At 46.7% G+C, this 26538-nt stretch overlaps 1 protein-coding gene and 1 long non-coding RNA gene across 4 annotated transcripts in view; one reads left to right on the forward strand and one right to left on the reverse strand.

Annotated features, from left to right (window-relative positions):
* Positions 1-393: 393 nt before the first annotated feature.
* LOC148002807 (uncharacterized) lies at positions 394-14300 on the forward strand. 2 transcript variants are annotated; one of them, XR_015631154.1, is made up of 3 exons: positions 394-572; positions 11470-11554; positions 12147-14300. It is a non-coding gene; the product is annotated as an uncharacterized LOC148002807 (long non-coding RNA). The 2 variants fall into 2 exon arrangements; XR_015631155.1 differs by lacking the exon at positions 394-572 and adding an exon at positions 10382-10595.
* Positions 5369-26538, reverse strand: part of Ranbp17 (RAN binding protein 17) — a 309416-nt gene continuing 288246 nt past the window's right edge. For both annotated transcript variants that reach the window (NM_001106994.2, NM_001440088.1), the window contains 3 exon segments: positions 5369-7000; positions 10297-10424; positions 12132-12230. In NM_001106994.2, coding sequence (NP_001100464.1) covers positions 6904-7000; positions 10297-10424; positions 12132-12230 — 324 coding nt within the window. In that variant the 3' untranslated portion in view covers positions 5369-6903.

The raw sequence follows: 26538 nt of genomic DNA on the forward strand, positions 1-26538 counted from the left end.
GGAAACCAGTGGTCAGACTCCTGTTCATGTGTTAGCTTTCAGATGTACTAGGAAATAAACACAAACGGATTGGTTGTTGGTACTGACTTTGCTTCTCACCCTCTTACATATTTGTGCTTGTTGTAGATAATGCTTGCCAAAGTCTCTTTTATTGGTCTTGAAAAATGCCCTTGATGGGATCTGGCTCAGTGCCTTGACACTGGGGAGGCCCTGGGCTCAATCTCTAGAATGGGGGTGGGAAGGAGGCTTCATTTTATCTTTTAGTTTGAGCCCAGGCTGGCCCTCATGTGCTCACTCATCCTCAGTTTCTCAAGGGCGAGGAGGGATTATGGGAATGGCCACCATGCCAGACTCCTAATCTTTCCTATTTTTGTTTATTTGTTTTTGAGGCAGGGTCTCATTAGTCCATGCTGGCCTCAAACTGGCAAGGTAGCTGAGAAACACTTGAACTTGTCATCTCCCATCTCTGCGTCTTGAACACTGAGGTTGCAGGCACGCACCGTGATGGCCGGCTCATGTGGGGCGGTTGCTGAACCCAGGGCTTTGTGAGCCCCCGGGAAGCACACTATCAAGTGGGTGAGCTCCATGCTAACTCTGTGTCTGTTTCGTTGTTGTTGCTTTTTTTTTTTTAAGTCATCTTTTCTATGAATATTTTGTTTTGCTCTTGCTTTTTATAAATTCTCTCTCTTTTTTTTTTTTTTGTTGTGATGAAAGTTTATTTTCTCAAAATTCCCTTTCCCCCTTCTTCATTAAGTAACTATACTCAAGGCAATGTCTCCCTCAAGCCTGGTTTGGCTGAATATGTTTTGATGTGGATTTTGTGTCTCTGAAATTGTGAAGATGCTGTTCTTTTGTACCTTCTATTAATTCAACATCAAGGTGGGAGAGAGGCCACACGAATGGAAGAGAATGGTTAGAAAAATGCAGATTCTGAGAGAGAGAGAGAGAGAGAGAGAGAGAGAGAGAGAGAGAGAGAGAGAGAGAGAGAGAGAGAGAGGTGGGGTCAGGACTCTTGGGAATCTAGATTTCCAGCCTGGGGGAATCTTTTCCTGGTTCCCTGGAAGTGAAGCTGGGAGGAAGGGTGGTCTTTCTGGGAGTCCTATAGGAGAGATGGAGCTTCTGGGATGGAGGAGTAGCAGGTTGCTGGAATCTCCAAGTGGTCCATGAGCCTGGATGCAGGCAGCTCAGATTGTCAGCCATTGACTTCCTATGTGACTTGGGATTCAATATTCCTGTTTTTAAGACGGTGGAGGGATTGAATCAAGGCTCCTGATTGTTTTGGGGCCAGTTACCCTATTTGAAAGATTAAGGGGGGATATCCTGGCCTACTCCCATAAAAGGCATAAGCACAAGCTTTGGCACATCCCATGTTACAGGTTGCTGACCTGCCTACTATACATCCTACAGGGGAGGTAGGAGACCTAGGCTCCTTCTAGCTTTCAGGATGGAAAATCACACCTGCCCCATTTTATTTAAAAAATATTTACTGTGCTCATACTCAAATTTCCTAGACACCCAGACTTTATTTACTTGATCTCACAGGACTAAGGGACTTAGTTTATCTGATAGCAGCAGGCACAGTGGAATGAGTTCTTAGTACAGCTTCCCACAGTGGGAAGGGCTTAGAGAAGACATGGGGGGGGGGGACTAAAAAGGCTCAAGGCTACTCACCCTTCTTCAAAGGGAAGAAGGAAAAGCCCTAGGTCTCAGGTGTATATGAGATCTCACCACAGGCCTTGAAGTTTCAAGGACAATTGGCTTAGGGAACTGGGGCGCTCATTCTGTTACTGGATTGAATGTCTAGAACTGGCCTGTCTCCCGAGTGGACTGTGAGGTCCACTCTTCTGTACCTCACCCAAGAAGTGAGGGCACCTGTGGTGGGCTGCAGCCTGCCTCTCCTTCTGGCCTGGGAGCTCCTTTAGTGTGCCTGAGTCTGTGGTATGAGACCATGACACCTAACTGGGGCAGATGAGGGGATGAAGGAAAAAGGATGAGAGTTTGGGTTCAGAAGTTTGTGTGTGGACCCCATTCAGACTTTTCTTTTTGCTCATCCCATGGCTAGGATCTTTGTATCCTTTTAGATAGAGGCCACCTCTCTCCTCATCCTCCACAGCATGCCTAGTCCCAGATCTTCCCTATCCAGTTTCTTCTGGTTCTTGTTGGACTGCCCTGCATTGAACTTGCTGATGATACAGCCCGTCAGCTCTGTGAGGGCAGAGACTTGATCTCATTCATTGGCTCATTGGTGGGTAAACAAAGAAGTAGGCCATTGGCTTTCAACCTTCCTAAAGCTGCGACCTTCTAATACAGTCCTCATGGTGTGCTGATCACCCCCAACCACAAAATTATCTTCACCACTACTTCATAACTATAATTTTGCTAGCTACAAATTGTAAATATTTTTGGAGATAAAGCCTTGCCAAAGGGGTCATGGTCCACAGGTTGAGAATCGTTGGCGTAGGTCAAGGGCTCCCAGTGGCCTTGGGTTGGGTCAGTTTCAGACCATGGCCTTGAGAGGGCTTATCCTGGGAGAAGGTAATAGTAGCAAGGGGCTATAGTACGGGAGGGAAGGGGTCTACCTTCCCCTGGGGGTGGGGTGGGCTGGTGGCTACTCAGGGGTGTTGGAGATTTGATTAAGTGCAGATGGCAGGCTGTGTGGGGTGGGAGGGGCAGGGTACATGGCAGGCACATGCTGCAGACTTGAGTCCCTGGAGCCTCACCTCCCCTGTCTGTGTCCTTCACCACTGTCCGTTTCCCCATCTTGGTTGTATAGCTTTCCTCCCTCTTCCTGACAAATGTTCTCTGCTGAATTTGACTTCGTTTCAACTCTTTTGTTGGGCAAATTACATTAAGATGGATGTTGCAGGCACCCTTTATGGCTTATTTATCGTGATACTGTTTCTATCTCACGCTTATAAATAACTTATGTTATAGCTTTTGTTTGTGGAGATGTAACTTACATATTTTATTACGCTTTCTGTAAACCTCAAAAAGAATCTTGTCAAGGGAAGCGCTCTTATCAGCAATCCAAACTGTGGGATGTAAAACCCGACACTAACATTATTTTTTAATATGCCAAGGAGGCAGGTTACTCTTGCTGTAGTTGGAAAGGCTCGCTTCCTCGTAAACTTACACCTCAATAAAACATTAAAAAGTCTCGAGAAGGATTTTATGAAGTACATCAGGAGGATGAATCAATGGTAGAGCTCACAGGCACAGCTCAAAGTGTCTGGGCAGACTGGCTTTGCTCCCTAAGTATTTAGTCCATGGGTCGAGGAACCTGAAGGGGTCCCCTATCTACCTCATCAGTAACCACTACAGATGACTCAGTTTGGGATTAAGAAGAAAAAAAAGTAGGTGTGTAGTTAGGAAAATTTTTGATTCCTGGCTCAGGCAGTTGTTGTTGTTGGTGGTGAGGGTGGCTCCAGGCAATGGGTTCTGCTTGAAGGTTTGAGGCTTCAAGCGTGATTGCCTTAGGGAAGAGAGGTTCTTGATTCTCAGCATGTTGCTAGAACTTGGATGTGACTTGATTGTCTGGACCACAAGGGCCACTCCCTGTCACCTCTTATTTCTACTCTTGGACTAAGTGTGGGAGGGTTTAGCTATGTAGCCTTTTCTCTTCTCGGTGTACTAGTCTGGTTTCTCAACTCTAAAACAAGGAAAACAATATTTGACTTCCTTACTGAGAATCAAGGCCTAGCATGTGATTCAGTGTATTACGGGGGTTCCACTTCTCTTGCAATGGTGTTCCTTCAGCTCACTGTTCTCTTCACTGTGGTGCTAGGGTGGAACAGGGCTCTGCATATGCTCCACCAGAACCACACCCCAGTCCTGTCTCTCCAGGTGCTCCTTTCCAGTTCATGGCCCTCAAATGCACCACCTCCCTCCAAAGTGCCAGGCTGCCCACATCTGGAGAGGGTGGTATGAAGGTCATTTGCTCTTCAATTCCCTCACCAGCCTGCCCTATTCGGATGCTCAGCTCCACTGAGATAATCTGGCCCCTCACCTAAGTTATCAGCTATAAGCCAGCCCAGCTTTGCATTTTGGAAGGGGTCGCCGTGACCACAATCCCAAGGTATGTGTAGGCTGCCATGCCAGCGGAAGGGCCTCCAGGGAACCGAGTGGGTTTTTCTGGGCTGTTTAGACCATGACACACAGTGCAGGGAACATGTGCTCCTTGGGGTCCTGCCTTACATACTGATGGGACAGCATTGAAAAGTGAGACCCATCTCGGCCAGAATACCCACAGGCCTCTTCTTGCTTGAGCATTGGCTCTGTAGCTGGCTTGACATAGAGCCCATACCATATTCATGTTTGTACACCAGAATCTCCCTAGACGGGTGAGGTGTGCAAAAGCATCCCACACCCCTACCCCACTGATGCCTTTACCAAGCGGCGAGCCTTGTGGAACTGCCAGCACTATTTTCCTTATTGCTGAACAAAGGCAGACATATGCACCTGCTACCTGATACCATGGCACTAGCTGTTTCCTTGTGACCTCTGGTTTGCTGGGTATCCTAACATGTCGGTTTTAATATTGGGATAGAATGTCTCCAGAGGCCACGCCTGCATTAAACATGCAGGTCTCTGTCCTCATGCATCTTCAAAGCTTTGGTGGGTTTGAGAGTCCCATACTGGGTTTATGCCTGTGGTGCCGTGAAGGTTTTCCCACTTCTGTTTCCTCTCTGAGGAGGGGGGGTCAGAGTGGGACTTCCTAGAAAATCAAGATAGAAAACTTGATAGTTTAAGGGAGAGACCTATGTAGCAAAGGCCAGGTAGGCTGTGGCAGACAGCTTCGAAGGACATTGCTCCCAACATTCCCCCATTTAGTCTGCCATCGCGGGTCCTTCCCAGTGTTTTCACAGCAGAGGGTAGAAGCCCTTTGTCCTTAGAGCTCCGCAGTCTCTGGCTCTTTCCCACACGCTAAGACCTGTGTGGTGAGCCAAGCTCGTTGGTGGGACCTGTGCAGAGTTAACACGAACGTTAGCTTGTGTGCAGACAGGCCTTCCTCACCTAGCCACCATTCATTAGAGATGAACCTATATTAGTAACATTTCCATGAAGCAGCCAAGAGTTCCCTTGAGCCAGGTCGGGTGAAGCTATAAGCCATCTTTGGCCCTTCCTCCTGATGTGGCAGTGTGAGTAAGAGTAGGGGCTCCAAGCTTGCTGATTGTCACTTCTCTTAAGTTGGCCCCTTACAGAATGCTCTGTAAGTCAAGCATTCAACCCCACCCCGAGGCCTGAGGAGACTGGATGACCCTGTTTCTCAAAATGCTTTCCAAGGCCAAGTCTGAAGGGGACTCTCCACCTGCTGTTAAGCTCCTATGAGACTGCTGATTCCAGAGCAAAGAGAAGGGAACACACAGCATTCTTTTCCTGTGAACATTTTAATGCAAACAGTATAGTGCTTTCAACTCTAGGCATCTGGGAAGAAACAGTGCTGGAGGGGGGAACATGTGCAGCTCTGTGAGTGAGGGCAGCTATACCACCCTGCCCCTAACTGCAGAAGCCGATGCCTGTCAACCTTCACTGAGGAGGCTGTGGAAATATCACAGTGAGTTCCAGGCCAGCCTGGGCTACATAGGGAGGCTCAGAAAACCAAAACCAAACAAATTAAAAACTAAACAAAAACCAAAGAGAAATTCTTGTCAAGTTCCTTTGAAAGCTGACATTTCAAAGTCAGGATTTGTCTTCTATAGGAGAGTTCTATTTCCTAAGGTTCAGGCTTGCCTGCCTGTTAACCACCACAAGCTGTCTCATCCAGACCACTGTGTCCCCTGACTCCCTTTGCACACGGAAAACAAACACTTGGAGATGACTCAGGTGATTTGCTTTCATACAACAAGACTGTTGCAAAACTCAACTATCAAGAAAGGTTTGAAGAAACACTAGTCTGAGAAATGAGATTACAACAAAAGCCTGTGGATTTTCCCCTGCAACAGTGAGGCCAACCTTTCACGTCTGATCAGACATTATGGGCGCAGTGTTTATTGTAAGCCTGAACGACAAAGTCAGCGTAGTGAGATAGGAAACCAGCTTGACAGTGGCGATTCCAAATGAATAGCTTAGGTTTGATGGGCCACAAACTGTGAAGACCTTCACTTTGGGTTTGGGTGGGGTCATCCGACAGTGGTTAAGCCTGAGGAAGGTGGAAGGCAGCAGTTGAGCTCTTCTGGGGGTCCAAGGAGGCAGAGCCGCCTCCAAACACAACTTGCCGCCTCCGGCTTTTCTTCAGGTTAAATGGAGCTTGCGCACCTAGAACTTCTAACCAGGCTTCCAGAGTCCTAAACACAGCTCTCTGCGGGCAGCAATTGCAGGGCTAATTCTTCTAGACGGAACCACTTCAGATTTATTCCAGTGGAAAGCAAACATTGTTTGTAAGTCATCTAATTGTGTTACTGTCTCTGAACTTTATCAGATACTGCTGTGGCAGAAAGGCCTGTGTGCAGTTCTGGGGAGGCTTTTATGGCCCTCCCCCCCCAGGCTCCTTGTCAATGCCCACAGCCCTGAGTCCCTAATGTAGCATTTTCCAGATGTAAAAACTAAAATCAACAATGGCATTTGTCTTGGTCCAGGACCCACACTGAGGGCTGCATCTTCACCAAACCCACAGCCGTGGTTGCAGGTGCTAGCTGGTTTTTGTTCTTTGGTTAAATATACTTTCTAGACCTTTCAGCATTGTGGGAGCCCAGATAGACTGACAACATATGCTGCTCTGAATACTGAATTTACATTGTATGTGCACTATCATAAATTTTTATAATTAGCTCAGACTTATAAAAATGTAGGGCTTTAGCTGCTTGTTCTGAAAAATACACTCTTCTGGGCTGGCCAGCACAGGAGTCTGGAGCCCAGACCTCGCAGTCTCAACAAAGGCTGCACAGCCCACACTCAGGGACTGGGTCAGCTCATCATGTCCAGGCTGCATAGTTCAGTGTGGCCATCGCTGCGCAGGGCCTCTGCAACATCTCTTCTGAAGACGGAGAGGTTCTGTGTGAACCTGTGGAAAGAGAAACAGTGAACACACAGGCTGTATGAACCTCTAGAGGTGGGGCGCAGGTGAGGCAAGGAGGCTGCTCGGTGCTCTGGAGCAGCAGCAGTCAGAAAGCAGTGTTGAGGGGCCGTGAGTTTGAGTTTGAGGCTGGCTGGCACTATGTGGTGAAACCCTATCTTAGAAAAGGGTGAAAATTCGGGGTGTGAGTGTGTGTGTATGTGCTTAGTTTGGTAGAGTGTGTACTAGGCATGAAGCTTTTAGTTTGATTCCCAGTGATACATAAGCCAGGGATGGTGTCCAAGCCTGCAATATAAGCATTTAGGGATTGGAAGATAAGAAATTTAAGGTTATGCTTGGAGGTCTGTGAGACACCTCAGCAGGCTAACCCACATGATGCCAAGGCAGATAACGGACACGAGTGCCCTCTCTGAGAGCCACATGGAGGAAGGAGAGAACCAGCTCCTGTCAAGCTGTTCTCTGATTCCTCAACCCCCGCTCAAATCATTGTAATAATACAGAGTTATTGTGGGTGTACACAGAGAGTTTGAAACCAGCTTGGGCTATATATCAGCCTAAAAGAAACAAACAAAAAACTCCAAACAAACAAACCCTAAAAAGGGAACTGAGTTAGACTCCCTGGGCCCAAAGTCTAGTTCTACCACCATTAGCCAGGTGTCCCAAGTGAGTAATTAACCACTTGTCTCGGTACTTAACAAGAGTGACTATCTTAAGGGAATGAAAGAGTGAATTTTGTCAAGTCAGAGAGAAAATACCTGAAAACATTCTCTCAGCTTTGCGGTAGTGGCCCATGCCTTTAATGCTAGCACTTGGGAGTCAGGTGGATCTCTGTGAGTTCAAGGCTAGCCTGGTCTACAGATCAAGTTCCAGGCGAACAAGATCTACACAGAGGGTCCCTGTCTCAAAAAGCCAGAGAGAGAAAGAGAAGGAGGGAGGGAGGGGAGGGGAGGAGAGGGGAGGAGAGGGAGGGAGAGAGAGAGAACATGAGAACATTTTCTCTACATAGTACTGGACACAGGACAGCTGCCAGTTCTTACTCCTCTTTCATGGAACTAGGAGGATGGCCAGCTGGTCTATTTCACAGACCAGCTCAGCAGTGCTATTTAAACATCCTACCTTGTTCTTCAGAAAATTTGGAATAGTTCTACTTGAAGACCCAGCTATACCATCCTGGGCATATACCCAAAAGATGCTCCACAATACCACAAGGACACACACTCATCTATGTTCATAGCAGCTTTACTTGTAATAGTCAGAAACTGGAAACAACCCAGATGCCCCTCATCAGAAGAAAGAATACAGAAAATGTGGTTCATTTACACAGTGGAACACTGCTCAGCTATTAAAAGCAGGGACATCATGAATTTTGTAGGCAAATGGATGAAACTAGAAATTACCTGAGTGAGGTAACCCAGACCCAAAAGGACATGCGTGGGATGTACTCACTGCTAAGTGGACATTAGCCATAAAGTACAGGAATATCCACACCCCACAGACCTAAAGAAGCTAGACATGAAGGAAGGCCCAAGCAAGGACGACTGAGTCTCATTAGAAGGGGTAACAAATAGTCATAGGGGGCAGAAGGAGGGAGAAAGCTGGTGGGAGAGGGGAATGGAGGGCATTCAGACTGGGAGAATGAATGGAAGTCATCGGCTGGTGGGGATTGGGGGGCATCTCTAGGACATGCCAGAGTCCTGGGTTTGGGGAGGCTAAGAGTCTACGGGGGTGACTTTAGCTGAGACTTTTAGCAATGGAGATATGGAACCTGAACTGGCCACCTCCTGTAGCCTTCCAGAATCCCCAGTGGAGGGACAAGGACACCAATCCACCCATAAAACTTTCGATCCAAAATTTGTCCTGTCTATAAGAAATACGGGGACAAAGATGGGCAGAGACTGAGGGCATGGCCAACCAATGACTAGCCCAACTTGAGACCCATCCCATGGGGAAGTACCAATCCCTGACACTATTAATGATACTGTGTTATGCTTGCAGACAGGATTCTAGCATAAGTGTCCTCTGAGAGGCTCTACCCAGCAGACTGAAACAGATGCAGAGACTGGCAGCCAAACATTGGATGGAACTTGTGGAATCATATGGAAAGATTGAAGACCCAGAGGGGTTAGGAACTCTATAGGAAGAGCAACAGAAACAATTCACCTGGACCTTTGGGGACCTCATTGAACCACCAATCACAGAACATACACGGGCTGGACCTAGGCCCCCACTCCCCGCACATATGTAGCAGATGGGTAGCTGGGTCTTCATGTGAGTTCCCCAACAACTGGAGAGGAGCCATCCCTACAGCTGTTGCCTTCTGTGTAATCCTTCCTTCCTGTAGTTGGGCAGTCTTATCTGGCCTCAGTGGGAGGGGACATGCCTAGCCCTGCAGGGACTTGATGTGCAGAGTGGGGGGATACCCAGAAGGGAAACCCACCCTCTTAGAGGACAGGAGGATGGGCACGGGGGGAGGGACTATATGAGGGGGAGTCTGGGAGGAGACAGGACAGCAATTGGGATTTAAATTGGATAAATAAATACATTAATGGAAAAACAAAACAAAGGAAAATAAAATACCCTGCCTCTCTGAACAGTTTCTTCCTTATCACCGTTGCCTGTCTCACCTGTTAGTATGTAAGCGCTGTGAGGGCAGGAACTCAGAACAATTAGTTCACCCCAGGCTACCAGTGCTGCAGTTCTATAAACTGAACATATGTATGTGTGAATGTATAAATGTATCAATGAATCAATCAATTAATTAATTCAGGCCCAATCTGGTTAGATCTTACTACCAATGGTACCAAGCACTCTTAGGACAGGCAGAGTAAGAAACCAACACTTAACAGGTCACTGGTCCAAGAACTGAGCTTAACTGCATTCTGTTGCTTAAACACCACAATCAGTGCCACCATCGGCTCTGTGTTACCGTCAGGAGACTCAGCAGAGAAGCTGCCTGCCTTTCTGTCTGTCACACAGCTTACACAGGCAGGGATACCAGTTGATCAGGGTCTACTGCTCTGAGGCCTGCTTGTTCAAAGGCCAGGTAGGCTTTCCTCATCACCATCAGCAGACAGTGTGAGTTGCCCTTCACCTGCTCTTTCCAGTCAGGCGTTTCTCACTTCTTTCAAGTTGGATTATAAAGGCATAAGGGCAAAGACTGCATGTTATTAATGTCTGCATCCCTGCGTATACCGTGACTGGACTGACCTGGGCCTGCAAACACCCCTGGGCTGTGCTAACTATAGCCTGGAGTGCCCCAGAGGAACCCACTGGGTGGTGCTTACCTGTCTCTGTTCTTGACAGACAGGTTCTGCTCCACTCCTTCCATCAAATTCCTGAAGCACTGGGCAAGGACTTCCTGCTTGGGGAGAGGCTGGCTGTTTATCAGACTCGCCCTCAGTTCACTGAAATACTGTTGGGAGACAGAGCAGTGTCAGGCTCAGTTTCCAACTCCAAACCTGGCAGGAAGGAAGTAGCAGGAAGGCAGGCCAGTTGGGGTCTATGTGGGCTCAGCAATGCTCAGGGGTCTGCATCCTGGTCCATCCTGAACTTTTTAACCACAGAGAAAACCCAAACTGCGAAGGTGAACAATGTCCCCAGGCGAACCCCGCCCCTCTTGCTCACTGTCACTGCTTAGACTGAGAGTCCTTGCCTCTACTGAGGGGAATGAACCTACGGTCCTCTACTTGTCACAGGGAGGCTAGGAGAAGAACTTAACTGGAAATGTTCAGGGAGTACTCTGGTGCCTGAAGGCAAGGCCAAGGGTCTCCCCTCCGGCCCCATCATCTCTTCTGGCTTCAGTGAATCACTTCTCTAAGAGCTCTGGGCTGTGTTCCAAGTCTGTCCTGCTGGGTTCCGTGGGTCTGCTCTGCTGAGGCAGGGCACTAGAGGGGACTGCTCAGTTCTGGGAGCATTTGCTGGCACTAAGAACAGTACCTGCCACACCTGGGCACAAATAACTGCTCAGCCCCCCTTTTTACTGCTGGGGTCCATGGTCTTTAAACAGACGTAAGCTCTGATGTTGAGCAGAACTCTTAATCACTGGAAACAGCCGAATTTCAGCCATCGACAACATTTGCCAGTCATATGGTTATCTTTTCAAACCAAAGCTGCATGATATTTAATTTCCATCATACATTAAAACAGCTCACATAAAAAAACGCACATAATTAATATGTAGTCAGACTAATACTTAAATACTATATATCAGAGGCATTATACTTAAACCACAATGTCTCCCAGAACAAGATTGGGAATGCACAAAACTACTTATTTCCCCCTTTTATAATGATGCGGTGACTCTCACCAAATGGAAAATTATTAGTTTTTCATCCTAAGCCATGAAATATTGCCTCCATCAGTAAAGTATAATATTGTGATGTCATAAGCTTTTTCTAAACACCGAATTTGCCCTTATTCCCTCTCAATCATTTTAAAAGAACTGCTCTCTTTTATAGAGCCTGGATTTAAATCACAGTAACACCGAGGGAAGATGAATGGCAGTGCTATTGAATGTGGCTAAAATTGGATCCTTCAGCCCAGGTGAGTGATGAGGCGGCGCCTCTCTTTTTGATATATTTTCTTCTTCTATTAGTTTCCTTCCAAGGCTGGGATTTTAGTTTGAATTTTAATGTATGCGGCTGCCTCTAATCTCACTGTCTTTCCCCAGTACTATCTTATTGTATAGACAATTCATTCTCCTGAGCAGTAATGCACTGCTCCCACTGACTGCTGAGGGGCCAGGTGCTTGGGAGGCAGCTGAGGGTGGCTAGAGCACTGAGGAGGCTGGGTGCATGCTCCCTAGATGAAGGGTAACTGGCTCTATCCACAATCCCTCAAGGGCTGCCACTGTTATCGCCTGTGGTCGTGCCTGGGGTCCCCAGATATAAAGGAAGACTGTGGCTCAGAATTGCCTGAGAGTGGAAGGCAGGTGAGGATGACTCTGGGACACTGTCGAGCAACCCACATGCAGAGCAGCGTGTGGGTTTCTGTGACCTCTGCTAACTCAGGAAGGTCTTGGGGAAAAGGGCCTTCTAGGCCTCAGCCTGTTAGCCCATGGTCTTCAGGGTCTAAGGGCCTCTCTCCCTCCTCTTGTGGCCCTCTCTGAAAGCACACTCACCTTCTCATTGAGCAGGATGAGCCCCAGGAGAGGCCTGGATACTGACCACTGGTTCCGACAGTCCTCAAAGACAATGGTGTTCATGAGGACAGACATCATCTAGAAGACAGAGGCACATGAAAACTCGGGCCTTGGCTTAGGGCTTGTCTGGATCCCAGACTTCCTATGCACTCCCTCCATCCATCCACTTTTCTGATGACAGCAGGGCTTTCCCTGAACACTTGGATCTCACTCTGGAAGCCTAGAAGCCAATGGAAACTCTGGGCAGACCCTGTCTACCCAAGGAAAAGTCTCTGTCACCAAAACCTTGATGAGAACCTTCTAGGTGAGTAGAAGATGCAGGTCGCAGAGACAGAAGGTTCCTTATCCCCGCTTCTCACATCTTACATGCTTTGCTCTGTGCTAAGTACTAGGTAGAGGCCCAATTCACTTTCCTGTCTGCTTCTCACCTCACCAAACAGTTTATGATGTTAATGGACATCTTTCTGTAGCTCACCACCGAGTAGAATAAAACACTTTCCACGTGACTCCAGAATGGTGTGTTTCCTGCTAGCTTAGAGGTTGTTTTCAAATCATTCATTACTAATCACTCACTCACCCATCCTCCGAGCTCCCGACGTTATTAAGACACATAGAAGAGATAATAGATTCTTCGAGCTTCCCTTGGAGCTTGCTAGGGAAGTCATGGAAAGAAAACTGTGGGGACTAGGTATAGGAAGAGAGCTGTATCATGTGGAGGGGACATGCTAAGTTCTTCAAGGTGGTCAAGGAGCTGGCAATGGGACAGGAAACATCCAAGGTTCCTCATAAGCAGAGAGGAGGCAAAGACAGGGCGGGAGCGGACAGACTGGGCTCATCAATAATAAGGAATAGAAGACCACGCTGATTGAGTCTAGACTTTACCCTCAATGCAAGGTAGCTAGCGATGGGCTTGTGGCCACGGTGAAGTATGTGGAATGTGCCCTGGGCATGAGATACGACAGGTGGGAGTCCAGGGGTGAGGCTGCTCCAACAGTCCAGGCAAAGGGCTGTGAAGTGGGCTGACGTCTCCTGCTGCAGCCTATGTTTCCATAGCTCTAGAGCTGGTCTCCTCAATGGAGGACAATGAAAGGGCAGTGGTGTAGTAAGAGCCCCACAGACACCATCCCTACTAGGGTTTGAGGACTTGGTTTGCTTTGAATGCTTTTAGCAACCTCCTGTTTCTGCATAAGTATGAATGTGTAATGTGCATGTGCGTGTTGTGCATGTACAATTTATATGTGTATTATGTGAGGGTGAAGTTGGGTGTCTCCCTTAAATGCTCTCCATTTCACTTACTGAGGTAATAAGTTAATTATTGCTGAACCCACAGCTTGAGAATAATGTCCAACTAACCAGTCAGCTCGCCAGCCTCCTGGACACTGGAGGGCCTTGTGCATTATGTAGTGCTAGGGATCTGAACTTTGCTCCTCCCTTTGCACAAGTGCTCACTTATCTACTGGCCATCTCCCTGCCCCTGGCAAAAAGTTTTGGTAATCTAATCTATTCTGTGATCTTTGGCAAGTAACTGAATGGCTCTTGAGATGTCTCTTTTTATTAACTCTGAGGAGGGAAGGAAATAATCCAGCTCAAGGAAAGCTCTGAGCATGAAATGAGATGGCCTTTGAAAGTGTTGCAGAGTATGCATGCTGCAGACACTGAGGGCATCAACACCAGCAATGGTCATAGTTCAACAGCTGCCGCTTTTGTCACCGTCTAATGACTGGGCTGGCTACAAATGAAACCTGCCAGCCCAGACACAACACAAACGCGCATGTCCAGTCTCTCTGGAGAGGCCAGAACTCCATGCCTGGCATGCTCAACATCCTTTGTAGATCACACATTCCCATGAACGGTACAGTGAGCCAGTCAAAGTCATCGAGCACAAATTAAATTGACAAGCAAAACTAACAGATCCACGGAGACAACCTAAAATATTATGGGTTTCACAATCTGAAGCAGAATGGATATTTTAATGGAGAAGATTAAAGTTAGAGGCACCAAATTCTTCCAGTAACTGACAAAGCATCCTGGAGTGATGTGCCAATTACTTTATACGGTCCTCTCGTGTATTCATTTGTCTGAATGCATGTATTTATGTCTGTAATAAGTAAGGGAATGTTTGAATAAAATACTTTTCTAAAAATAAAGTTGGCAAAAATGGATGATTTTTTTCCTTTTGAACTTTTCTGAAAATATGTGAAGCACCGAGTAATCTTCTTAAATGGCATTGATGTGGCAGCCAATTTCCAGAGTTATTTTTTCTAATAATCCTAGAGTAGTGGGAAAACAGCCCAAACAGTAGTGTAAGCTCCTCTGGAACCTGAGACTCCCCACGCCCAGGCCCACGCTCTGGGGAAGATGCCGGTGTGACACTAAAGCACAGTTCGTCCCTTTCCCTGGCAGGCAGTGTGATGTTTAGGGGGTGGGGGGGCGGGCGGCCATTCTCAGTTGGCTTTGGCTACATTGCCCAGGGCCTGTACTCCAAACCATACGCATTGCCACTGACATCATTAAGTGGGTGCTTTGCCAAAGCAGGGAGGGGACTTCACTTGATTCCTCATTCCTCCCACTCCTTACAGATTTTGGCTGGAGTTTTGTTCAATGAGGAGACAGCAATAGGCATTAGACTGAGAACTGAGCCCAAGTCTGGCCCTGCTAATTTTCCCATGGCATTTGCCTTTGTATCCCAGATATGAAGCAGGGACTGTGACAGCTGGGGTGAAGAGATGCTGTGAGGAAGTTCTTTTGTATAGACCAGATATCTATACTGTCCTTGTCACAAAGGATGCCTTACATACAAGGGTCCCATACTGTAACTGCAGCTTCCGCTGGCCTAAGCCTAAGCCATGGAATTTCATGGCGCAGGTAAGAATACCAACTTGGGCTGAGGTTGGACAGGTAAAGGAGATTATATTCTTCTCAAAGTTCTCTAACTCCATTCGGAGGTGTAGCTCCAGAACGAAGCTCATGGGGGGGGGGCAGCCAGAAGCTGCCGTTGACTTGGCTGGGGGTTAGCCCAGGCTTAAGTGTCAACAGTATGACAGTACAACCAGTCAAACAAACACATCCAAGTCACCATCATTTGGCCTAGCAAAGCCAGGCCACAGAAGAATGAGGCAGAGACAGAGCAGCCCTGACTAACTGTCGGTGTCCCCTGATGAGTTTTCTCACTGTCTAACAAAGTCATCATTTATGGGGTCTACTGTACATGCTGTCTCTGCTCTCAGGTAAGCCTTCAGAGAGCAGGAGAACATTACCCATCACATGTCTGTATACACTAAGGGCCTGGAGTCAAGGAGAACACACTTGATGGAGGTGCTGCTAGGATGTAGGGTGAGTTCAGGTCTTTGGCATATGCACAAGTCTGCTCCAATTCCTCATGCTCAGAGCCCCTGGCTACATATGCCCCCATGGCTGGTTCCTACTGCAGACCTCTAGGGGCCTCATCCTTTCACCTTCAGTGGCCTGGACATGGCGTCTGTCTGCTCTAGCAGCTTCTGTAGTCATGCAGCTGTTGATGTCTATGATTAGAACCCAGGGCCATGGCTTCTAAGTTTTCAGCAAGTCTCTCTGCTTCCCACCCGGAATGCTTACATGTTTAACTACTATCTTTACAGATATGGAAGTGAACAATAATAAACCTGACAATGTCTTTGGAAATTGATCCATTGAACATTTCAGGGGAAATAATGATTTCCCTATCACTGAGAGGACCACAATTTAAATTAATACCACAGAAATGAGTAAATCAGGCTAGTTTTCTCTAGGATATACTACTTCTGAGAAAGTAAATGTTTCCATGGCCAGCACTTGACCATGCTGAATACTGTAACTCACACACATTCTGTAAAGTCATGAGAAATAAGTGAAAAAACAAAACAAAACAAAACAAAACAAAACAAAAGCAAACCATCCAAAACCAAAACTAAAGCTCCCATCCTGTCCTCAGTCAATGTTCCATAGAAGAAAGGGGCCATGGAGGGTGAGTACCGGCTGTGAAGGATGAGGTCCATTCAGGGAACTCAGCTCTGTCCTCCCTGTCTCCAGCCCCTTGCTAGTGTTTATGACCCCTCCCCAATGCTGCACTTCTGCTGTCTGCTTGTGAGGCAATGAAAAATGGGCCTTGTCTAATGGTTAACACAGAGGAGGCCTAGCAAAACCAGGCCGAAGAAGAGTGAGAGGCAGACAGAGTAGCCCTATGCCCTAGCTCTGAGGGCTGAGGGGAGATCAAAAAGGACAAGCGAGGGGGACACAGTACAGAACACAGCCTGTATGTTAATCCATGGAGGACATGAAATCATCCACACCCCAGCCAAGCTCCAGTGTCCTGACTGTGCGGTAATATGCTGGTGATGTTCTGAGGAACAGCTAATAATAAATGCATCCAACTCTTAAGAGCTACCCTGCGCCTAGGGAATGCACCAGCCTTTCAGAAGGCCAGGAAGAGAGGAGAGGAAGGCTGACCTTACCAACAACAACATGACAAAACAAACCCACCCCACACAACTGCCTCAACAATGCAACAGGACTTGAAGAACTAGGAGATCTCTCCAACCACAGGGTGGTTTCTCCAGAGCACCTACCCTAAAGAGAGGTTCGGGCTTAGGGAGTCACAGCACAGCGGAAGGAGGAAATGCTTCCAGGTTTTAAGTGCACACGAGGCAGGGATGACTGTCATGATTGAGAGCTGTTCCTGAGGCCACATGCACAGAAGATACTGAAATGTGATCCTGCTCAAATTAGACACTAGCTGTCTTTAGGGAAGAAGAATCAATTGTTCCCTTCATCTGCCATCTTCCTTGGTGATATTAGTAGATGGTATGAAAATGAATGCAGTGGATAGAGAAGCACATATTTTGTTAAATTCTTCTGCCTCTCCAGATGAACTGAGGCCTAACATCTAAGTTACATTACATTTAAAATATCTGTACATAGCAAGCAATCCCTATGTGATGGTATTGAAGTATTTAGCATTTAAAAGGAAAACCAATGGGATGAAATGTACGATTAGTAAGACTCCTCATCTGAAGGAGCCTGCGGTCGGTTATGGGTGGCCTGTCTCCCCAGAGGTCACCTGATGAGGACTGCCTGCTTGGCCTTTATACAGTGTCAGCCTTGCTTTAAAACTGGGAGGGGGTGCTTTAAAGGCACCACAGGTCCAGTAAGCCAGGTCTGGTCACAAATAAGCCTGAATTATATGGAAACTCAGTGTCCTTGGCTCCCCTCACAGAAACTTACAGGATGCTTGTGCTCTAAGTGATGAATTGCCTAGAATATTTAAAAACTCTTGCACTAAATGTAGTATCTAAGGAAAAACACAACCTAGCTTCGCTGTTCTTTCAATTTTCTCCATTACCAACCTTACCCCTACTTCTCAAAACATTCATTTTAATCATGGCTTATTGGGGAAAGAATTACCTGCCAGTCTCCCAGCTTAGGAGAAGGTCAAGCAAGAATGAAACTTCAGGATTAATTAATTGAGAGTTCTGCATGCAATGTGTCTATTCTGAGTGTTATAGCACACATCACTAGGAGAACAGTTTTATTTTCCAGGGTTGAAATAAATTATAATAAATTATTCATTTCAATGGCAGAGATGTACTGAAAAGCAACAGCAGGAAAATTGACTACGCCACACTGTGAGTCTCAAGCCTGAATCTTCATTACCCATCCGGAACTTTTACATGTCGTAAATCATATTTCAAGTGGCTGCAGATCTCATAGAGCAGCTCGCCACATTAAAACAAACCAGAGAACCTGGGGTACTGAGGGCTGCACTCAGCACTACTCCCCCCTCACACACACACACACACACACACACACACACACACACACCACACCAACACCAAACAGCAGCTGTTTCATGCCATGTTAAAATTCAGCCTTCCCAGTCAAAAGCCCCACCTGCATTTCCTGAAGATAGGAATGTTAAGAAGATCTGTGTGCTTGGCAATGTCACTCTCCCTAGATTTCCTTCAAGTGCTACATGTATAGCTCATAGTGGTACCTGAATGACTAACATAAATCCACATCTGAGAACTCTAAACGGCCTACAGCAGCTTCCTTCAAAGTTCTCTATGGCAGCGTGGGTGCCTAGAGAGGCCAGCCTATCTGCCCTGGACAGGTGTGGCTGAGCACTAACAGCTGCACACAGCTGCACCCAGGATCAGGGACATACAAGTGAGAGGAAATGAGATGAGAAAACGTCCAGGACAGCGAGTGCTTAGCATGTTTGAAGAGTGAACAGCCTTTTATGGAAGACTCGGGGGTAGCCCAAAGCAGAGCTGAGGGTGAGGAGCAGACCCTCACCAGGGCCAGCACACGGAGACTAGCTATCACTTGGGGTCTGCCATATAGAGCAGGAACTAACTTGGCTTCAGAGAAGGGTTAGGGCAAATGCAGAGGCCAGACTCTGAGCTGAGCTTGTCCTGGGAGAGCTCACTGGCAAGACAGTGAAGATGAGCAAAGACTGCAACAGCAGCCAGTATGGTCAGGATCTTCCACTAATGTTCTCAGCCAAAGCATTGCTTCTGAGAAAGAAAACTGGAACCTGAAACCACAGATAGATTCAAAACTCCAAGAACATGCACCCAGATTCAAGACTCAACAGAGAAGCAGCAGCCAGAAGCTGAGGTGCTGCTTCCTCTGCAGGTGTTCGGGTGCTGTTGACCGCATCCATGCTGATCACCAACAGAACCTCGGGTGCTGTTGACCGCATCCATGCCGATCACCAACAGAACCAGCAGCAACAACACTGCGCCAATGGCATGTGCACACAGGCCCGCAAGGACTTCGGCACTGGCTCAGGCCACTCAAGACCAAGGGGTGTGAGAAAAGCAGGTGACTTGCTGATCTGTCACCACAACACTGTCCAGTGAGCAGCATACTTCACCACAGAGCAGTATATACAGAATGGCACGAGGGCCTTCCTGGTAGTTATCAAGGCAGAGTGCAGTGAGTGCCAGCTCACTATACACTTGTCATCCCTTCAGGAGGAGACGCAAAATCTCATTGCATCTCATCTGACGGGACAGTCTTCCTAGTTCCTTTGGGACAGTCTTCCTATTTCCTTGAAGAGATCTGGTTAGATGGCCCCAAAGACTTTCAGTTACTAGTGAAGGATTATGTTACTTATTTTAAAAATGTTTCCTTTGGGGAAACTATGTCTTCATGGACAAATCATGGGGCCCCTCGAAAGCGCTTTTCACTAAGAGCCTAGTGTTTATCTGTGTACGTAAGTGGGTTGTATGCACAGAGCCTAGCATCTACAGTGCGGAGTTTGTCTTTTTCAGAAATGAGTCCTCCCCACTATTTACATTTTGAAATTAAAATACAATTATATAACTCCCCCCCCACACCATTTCCCTTTGCTGAACCCCCTTTCTACTCCATGTAGTCTCCTTTGCTCAGTCTTAAATTCACAGACGCCTTTTCTTTGTTGTTATACACAGACATCTCCTACCTAGATATGGAAACAACTGCTCAGGACAATCCTGTTATTGGGATGTAAATGGGTTCAGGCTAAACACTTGGTAGTAGATAACCAACTGGGGGTGGGTGTCCCTGAGGGAAACTTCTTGTCTGCTCTCAGGATCCTTTAGTTGCTTGTGGGTCCTGTCTACCACAGGGTCCCTGTAAGGTTCCAGCTTTGCATGTTAGCACGTGCACTGCCGTTATCCTGCATCTACTAGGAATGTTAAGGAAGGTACATCCATGTGCAACACGGCTCCCTAAATAGGACATGAACAAGGAAGGGTTTTATTTGTGGCTGTCTGATGACACCGAATGTACTGGCCAGGAGATGGGGAGACGATCAAAGATGCTGAGAGCGGGAAGCTCTTCTTCCCTAGTAAATGCATGGGCCCAACACGGGAGAGAAGCCAAGAGCGCTGAGCCTGCTGCCTTGGTTTACCCCACATTTGCTGATACACACCTTGACTAGGCTCTGACCCAGGATCTGGGGACAGAGGTGAGCAAGCCAGTGTCAGTTCTCAAAGAGCTTGCAGTCAAGTAGGGAGAAGACTCAGTGCAGTACGCTAAATGCTGCAAAGAAGCCTACACGGGAGGCTTTGAGAGGCCGGAGGAATGCCAGTTGTGCCAGGATCTGGGTGGGGCAGGCAGGGGAGGCTTCAGAGAGGGTGCATTTGACCTGCTGTAGAGAATGAGCGGTTTGACTTGTCAGGAGAGAGGGGTGTAAGCATAAAGGTTATGATGGCCGTCTGCAGGACTGTGCAGGGAGTGTAGGGGAGCTGCTCACGTAGGCAGGGGTTGCATCTGGTGAAGGGCCTAGAGATGTTTGCAAGTAGAAGTAGCTTGCTATCCTGTAGGACATGAGTATCATTACAAGAGAATGATAATCTCTCTGGCCCCAGTGTAGTATGAACCACTGACAACCACTCCTCTATGGGACCTCGGCCTCTGGGCCATCTGGGCCATCTCGCTTCTCCCAAGCAGTAGTGGTTTCTTGCTATTCTGAGATGGGGAGGCCACAGGCAGAAGGTCACTTGCTTGCTCCTGTGCCCCAGTTAGGACATGCTCATCATCTCCTGCCCTGCTGGCCCTGCTGCCGGTACACTGGGGAAGGGCACTGACATTATTTCCCTTGGCTCACAGCACATAACCTAATAGTGTCCCTTGTCAGGAGTGGTTCTTCTTGTCAGGAAGCTTTTTATTGATGTCCACCCTTCATCTTTGCCTTTCTTAATATTATCCCATTATGCCAATACTCCATTGTGCCATGCTAAGTAATTCCCTTTCCTCCTGGCATTTACATCTTCCAAGTATTTATAGACTTATCAAATGCCCCATTTAGTTGTCACTTAGGCAAGCTATACATATTTAGCTCCTTTAATCTGGCCCCATAAGCCAGCCCTTCCATTCTCCTAAATCACTTGAGTTACTTCCCTCCAGATTTCTGTCAATTTGTCTCCTGCCTCTCTCTAATGTAGGGAGCTGAGGAGAGCAGTGCAGGGTGAGGAGGGAAGACTTTCTTCCTCTGTGGGATAAGAGCACATTATGCACCTGGAATGGAACTTCTCTAGTTTCTAAAACAGGCTGGGCCTCTGCAGGGATGACAGCTCCTTTGTCTCCACAAGGCTATCTGCACATGTCCTCACTACTCAACTCATGGCTCTTTAGCACACACTGAGTACCTGCTGTATACCAGGCACACAGGAGTGCCTTGTGTAGAACCAGGTACTGTTCTGCAGAATTTTCTACTTTCCCCTTCTTTGTTTTCACATTTAGTCACTGTTCAAAGAATTACTGGCCTCTTATTAGGTAGGTGTTGAGAACTTCTGATACAGAGCTGAAAAAAACGTGGTCTTGAATTAGTTAGCTTCCTATCATTGTGACCAAACTGCTCTGACACAAACAACTTAAAGGAACAATGATTTATTTTGGCTCATGGCTCCAGGGGGCTCAGTTGACGGTGCCTTGGCCTCGGGCCCTGGGCAGAATACCACGTGCTTCAGGAGGTTTCTATCTCACGGAGGTCAGGAAATAGAGACAAGGATGGGCCAGGCCTAAGACGTACCCAAGGACTGCTTGTGGCCTATTTCCTGCAGCTAGGACTTACCTGCTAAGTTTCCCAGAACCCCTAAAATAGTGCTGTCATCTGGGAATAAGCAGTGAGCACATGGGCCTGTGGAGGCCATTTCAGAGTCAACCATAACAGGCCTTAAGGAGCTCATGTATTTATTAATCTCTTATTGTCCACCCATCAAGCTGTCCCTTCTAATCTTGGAGAAATCATCCTGAATGCACTTATCTCTAATTGCTGCTGAGTGGAGCTGCTGTGCTCCATCTGAACTGAGAGGCCACATTAAGCATGGGCATTAACAGAGAGCTCTTGCTTCTGGTGTCCCGTATGGTGATCTGCCTTGAGGCCCCAGCCACTCCCCTACAAGCCTGGCACTTTCTATTGCTGTCTTTCATGGTGGTGTATTATTTTACATTCCCGGCTCACAGGACCACCAGGAAGTATACTGAGAGGCTTTACTTGTCTCTCTGGCGATGGAGGACATCGAGGGAGCAATGGAATGAGAGACTCTAAGACCTGAGTCTTGGGGAGTCTAGGCCATGAGTGACTTAGCCAACTGTTCCAAGAAGCCAATTCAACCATGCTAGAAATTCTCCTCTGGGGTTGGGGATTTAGCTCAGTGGTAGAGCGCTTGCCTAGCAAGCGCAAGGGCCTGGGTTCAGTCCCCAGCTCCAAAAAAAAAAAAAAAAAAAAAGAACAAAAAGAAAAAAAAAAAGAAATTCTCCTTTGTGGGATAGTGCAATCCTCAAAGATACATAAATGATCCCAAGGACACACAGCATGCAAGTCTTTACTAAGTAGAGCATTTTCAAGGAAAAGCTTTAAATGAGGATGGAATTTCAGGAGCCAAAGACCATGTGCGTTTGCCCATGGTGCTGATGGTTGGTTGCAGGAGTATATGGGTAGGTTTCCGTAATGACAGGTGAATAGCCTGCAGACAAACAAGGCTTCCTTTACATTCTGTATGAATGTGGCTCTATCAACAAGTGCTGCTGGTTGAACTGCCTGAGGGTTAACAGGAAAATGAACAGGAAAGTTAGTTTCCCATTCTTGCCATAGGGATGCATAGGGATGTGCTTCTGGAGTTACAGTAAAACCTGCAAGTGTCTGAAAACCAGTAATCACTACAAAATCAGGCATGCCATACCAGCATGGGGCAAACCCTCGTCTTCCCACAATGCTGCTGTCATTCAAGAAACTCCATGGCTTTTCATTCCTTTTCACAGTGCCACTCGGAGAAAAATCGGGAAAAATCTTGCCTGGCTCCTTTGGACGAAGGTGGATTGGTAAGAAAGCACATTGGAAATGAACAGTAGATTAAGGCCCCAGGAAGCTTTTGTTTGGTCAAAACAGGGTGAGATCTAGGGACAGACAATCCTAGCTCTTCTCTAGACTCATCAGTCTGAGATCCACTATTTTAATGACAAACCTAAGGAAATCGGCTTTTGAAGAAAAGGGGCTCATTTAGCTTATAGCTTTGCAGGTTTTCAGCCCAAGACTGGATTCTACTGGTTTGCCTCTGGTGAGAACCTGATGGTTAATAGTACCACTTACATAGGCACACAGAGAGGAGGGAAGCACACCTCATGCCGGAAAGCAGGGTGGGAGGACCAGGTTTCTGTGATAATCTTTTCCTGTCTTTCAGTATTAGCACCCTGGGAACGGAGTCTCTAATCACATGAGCCCTGCATGGACACACAAGTCAGACACCATTCACTATCACTGGCTGATAGTGAGTTATCTCAGTCCACACATTTCCTCCACTAGTTTACTCTCTTTTGTTTGTTTTATTTTTTTTCGATTTATTTTATTTTATGTTTGCTGTCTTCAGACACACCAGAAGAGGGCATCAGATTCCATTACAGATGGTTGTGAGCCACCATGTGGTTGCTGGGAATTGAACTCTGGACCCGTGGAAGAGCAGTCAGTGCTCTTAACCATTGAGCCATCTCTCCAGCCCCCACTAGTTTACTCTTGATGTACCAATCCTCCCCTCTCTCTGGTTTTCTGGTTATTTTGAGACAGGGTTCCTCTGTTTAACAGTTCTTGAACTCACTCTGTAGACCAGGCTGGCCATGAACTCACAGATCCGCCTGTCTCTGCCTCCCGAGTGTTGGCATTAAAGGTGTGCACCACCACCACCACCACCTGGCTGATGTATGGTTATTTTCATGTTTAAAGAATCCATGCCCATTACTGCTGTTATGAGATTTTAGGTATGATGGTACTGTCTTAGTGAGTAGTTATGGTCTTTATTTTCATACTTGCCACTATAAGGTGAAGCCTAAAATATAGGGGAGGAATAAGTGAAGAAAGAGTTATTTTGGGTCAAGACTCAAACATGAACTGCCCTTCCTTCTCCTTAGTCCAGTGAATGTGACTCTGAGAACGCATATCACAGAACAACTCTGAAAGTGCAAAGCACATGGACAACATGGCTGCAGACCTTGATAAACCTGTCTGACGTCACAGACTTTAAATTAAATGATCTTTTAAGAGAAGTCTTAGGCTTAGATACACATTGGAAGAATATGTTTATAAATAGCAGGTGATTTCTCAAGGGCAAACAGTAACATCAAACCTAGGTGCTAGCTATGCCTCAAACACAAAGCCACATTCTCTGTTGACTATTTGGTGTTGAGTCTGTTTTCATTTGCTCATTGGGTCCTCACAGCTCTCTAAGTCAAGAAACTTTAATATGTGAGGATCTTAGCTCTACAATGTGTTGTTTCCTGTCTAGGCAGAAAAGCCAGGGCTCTCTAGACAAGATGAGGCGCCCACTGGGAGTTTTCTCCATCTCTGTCCTCCCACCACAGCTGTTTGGTCTTTTCTTTGAGAATCTCTTAGGGCAACTGTCTGCTCCTCTGCTGGAGAACAGCTGCCTCTCTAAGCGCATGGCAAGGAATGGATGGACGCTTTGCCTTTTGAGTATTTAAATGTTCAGCTTATGTGAGACTTAAAGATTGACCATCATCCAAGTGCCAGCTTCTTAATCTATGAAGGAAGAACAGGGCTGTAGCTCAGTAGTAGAGAACCTACCTAGCATATATAAGGCTCTGGGATTGATCCAAAATCAACAACACAAGCCAGTAAAGATGTTAAGTAACTCAGGTTGGGTCAAGTGTCAACAGCTTATGGGTACACATCTTTAATCCCAGCCCTCAACAGGCAGCAGGTGGATGAGTTTGAGGCTAGCCTGGTCTACAGAGTGAGTTCTAGGACAGCCAGAGCTACAAAGAAACCCTGCCTTGACCATGAACCCCAAAGTGGAACTTGGCATTTGCGCAATACCTGCCTCACACTCAGCACAGTCGCGCGCTGTTTCTGCCACGTTTTCACTGCACTCATTCACTAGCACAGTTTTCTGATGGTTGGAGACGCTCCTTCCACAGTGATGCTTTTAGGTCCCAGAAAGCCCAGAGAACCCAGGGTTCTGCAGGGTGGTAACTGGCCAGTCAGACCTTCCAGCAGAGGTTGGATGGCTCTACTGTGCGTGATGGATGGGGGAGTAGGGAGACGATTTTAGGTGTAACCTCTGTACCTCAGAGAAGTATTGCTCAGAGTGGGAAGCTTACACTTGCATAAGACTTGGTGTAGTTTTCTTTGTGAAATATGTATGAATGCTGCTCTTACCATGAAACCCACATGTCCTCTACAGTGCTTTCATTTTATGAGAAACCTTAAAAACAAACAATGAAGATGAAAAATCACTGTCAGTCAACAGACCAAGCCATCCCGTTTGAAGAGTCTGTTTAAACCCTTGCCAGAGTTTGTGTCAGCACTTAACCTACGGAAGATCTCTACAGTGACTTATTTTTTGCAGAGGTTTTAAAAAAGGATAATTACTGAGTCCTTAGTTTTTAATTTACACAGATAGCCAATTATGCTCATCACTATCAATGAGGAGGCTAAAATCCATCTTACTTGCCAGAACCGGGTAAGAGGCTATTACAGAGCATGCCTAATTATCATTGGTCTAAGTCTGAATAAAGCTGTGTGTGTCCCCTTACAAAATACCCTCTCTCCGCCTTACAAGGAAAGAGTATGAAAGAAATGTCTGCTGTCGACTTCCCACAACTCCCTTCACTACTCTGAGAACATTTGCTGCAGACCAGGAGCAGAAGTGACTGTGCTAAACTGTAGATAAAAGAACGATGACAGATTGCAGTCACTTTAATTCATAAAGAAAGCATTCGGAGCCCCTGGGAATGTCAAAGCCAGCCACCGGCACCCAGCGACTCCATGCTAAGGCACAGGAGACCTCATCTTTTCTGTTTAAAGACAAAGGCTAATGGCTGGTTTGTTTATCCCAAATTTCTTCCTTATGAAGAGCTGACTGCTTGCCTTCCTTCCTATTTCCTTCTTTCCTTTTTCTTCTTTTAAAGATTCTTGGAAAGCATAATTCTCCTATTCTATAAACACACAAACAAAACTGTAAAATGACATCATTCTGTTTTCATTTAATTACTTCTGAAATGCTTTCTATTTAATATTCATTACTCAAAAGCTAATTTAAAAGAGAAAGAGATGTGACTTATTCAAAAAGATGTACTGTCATTCACAGCAATAGTTATCTAATATACAGAAGTTAATAAAGCAGATTAATCTACAAGTCCCTTTAAGCCATTCTTGAGTTTTGAACAACTGCCTCTTTGACCTTTCACCTTCATGCTGTGCACCAGTAGCAGGTGCCAGCTGTACAGAAATTACGGCTGCCGTGTTTGGAAGCAAAATCTTTTCTTACTTTGCTTCTGACCAGCAGCTGACCCTGTAGGAGTGATTGTTTCTGGTGCCGGCCTAAAGGCTACATAAACCAGTAGCAGATAAACAAAAGGCTACATAGAC

The sequence above is a fragment of the Rattus norvegicus genome, chromosome 10 (genome assembly GCF_021556685.1).
Source record: "Rattus norvegicus strain SHRSP/BbbUtx chromosome 10, alternate assembly SHRSP_T2T, whole genome shotgun sequence".
NCBI lineage: Eukaryota > Metazoa > Chordata > Mammalia > Rodentia > Muridae > Rattus > Rattus norvegicus.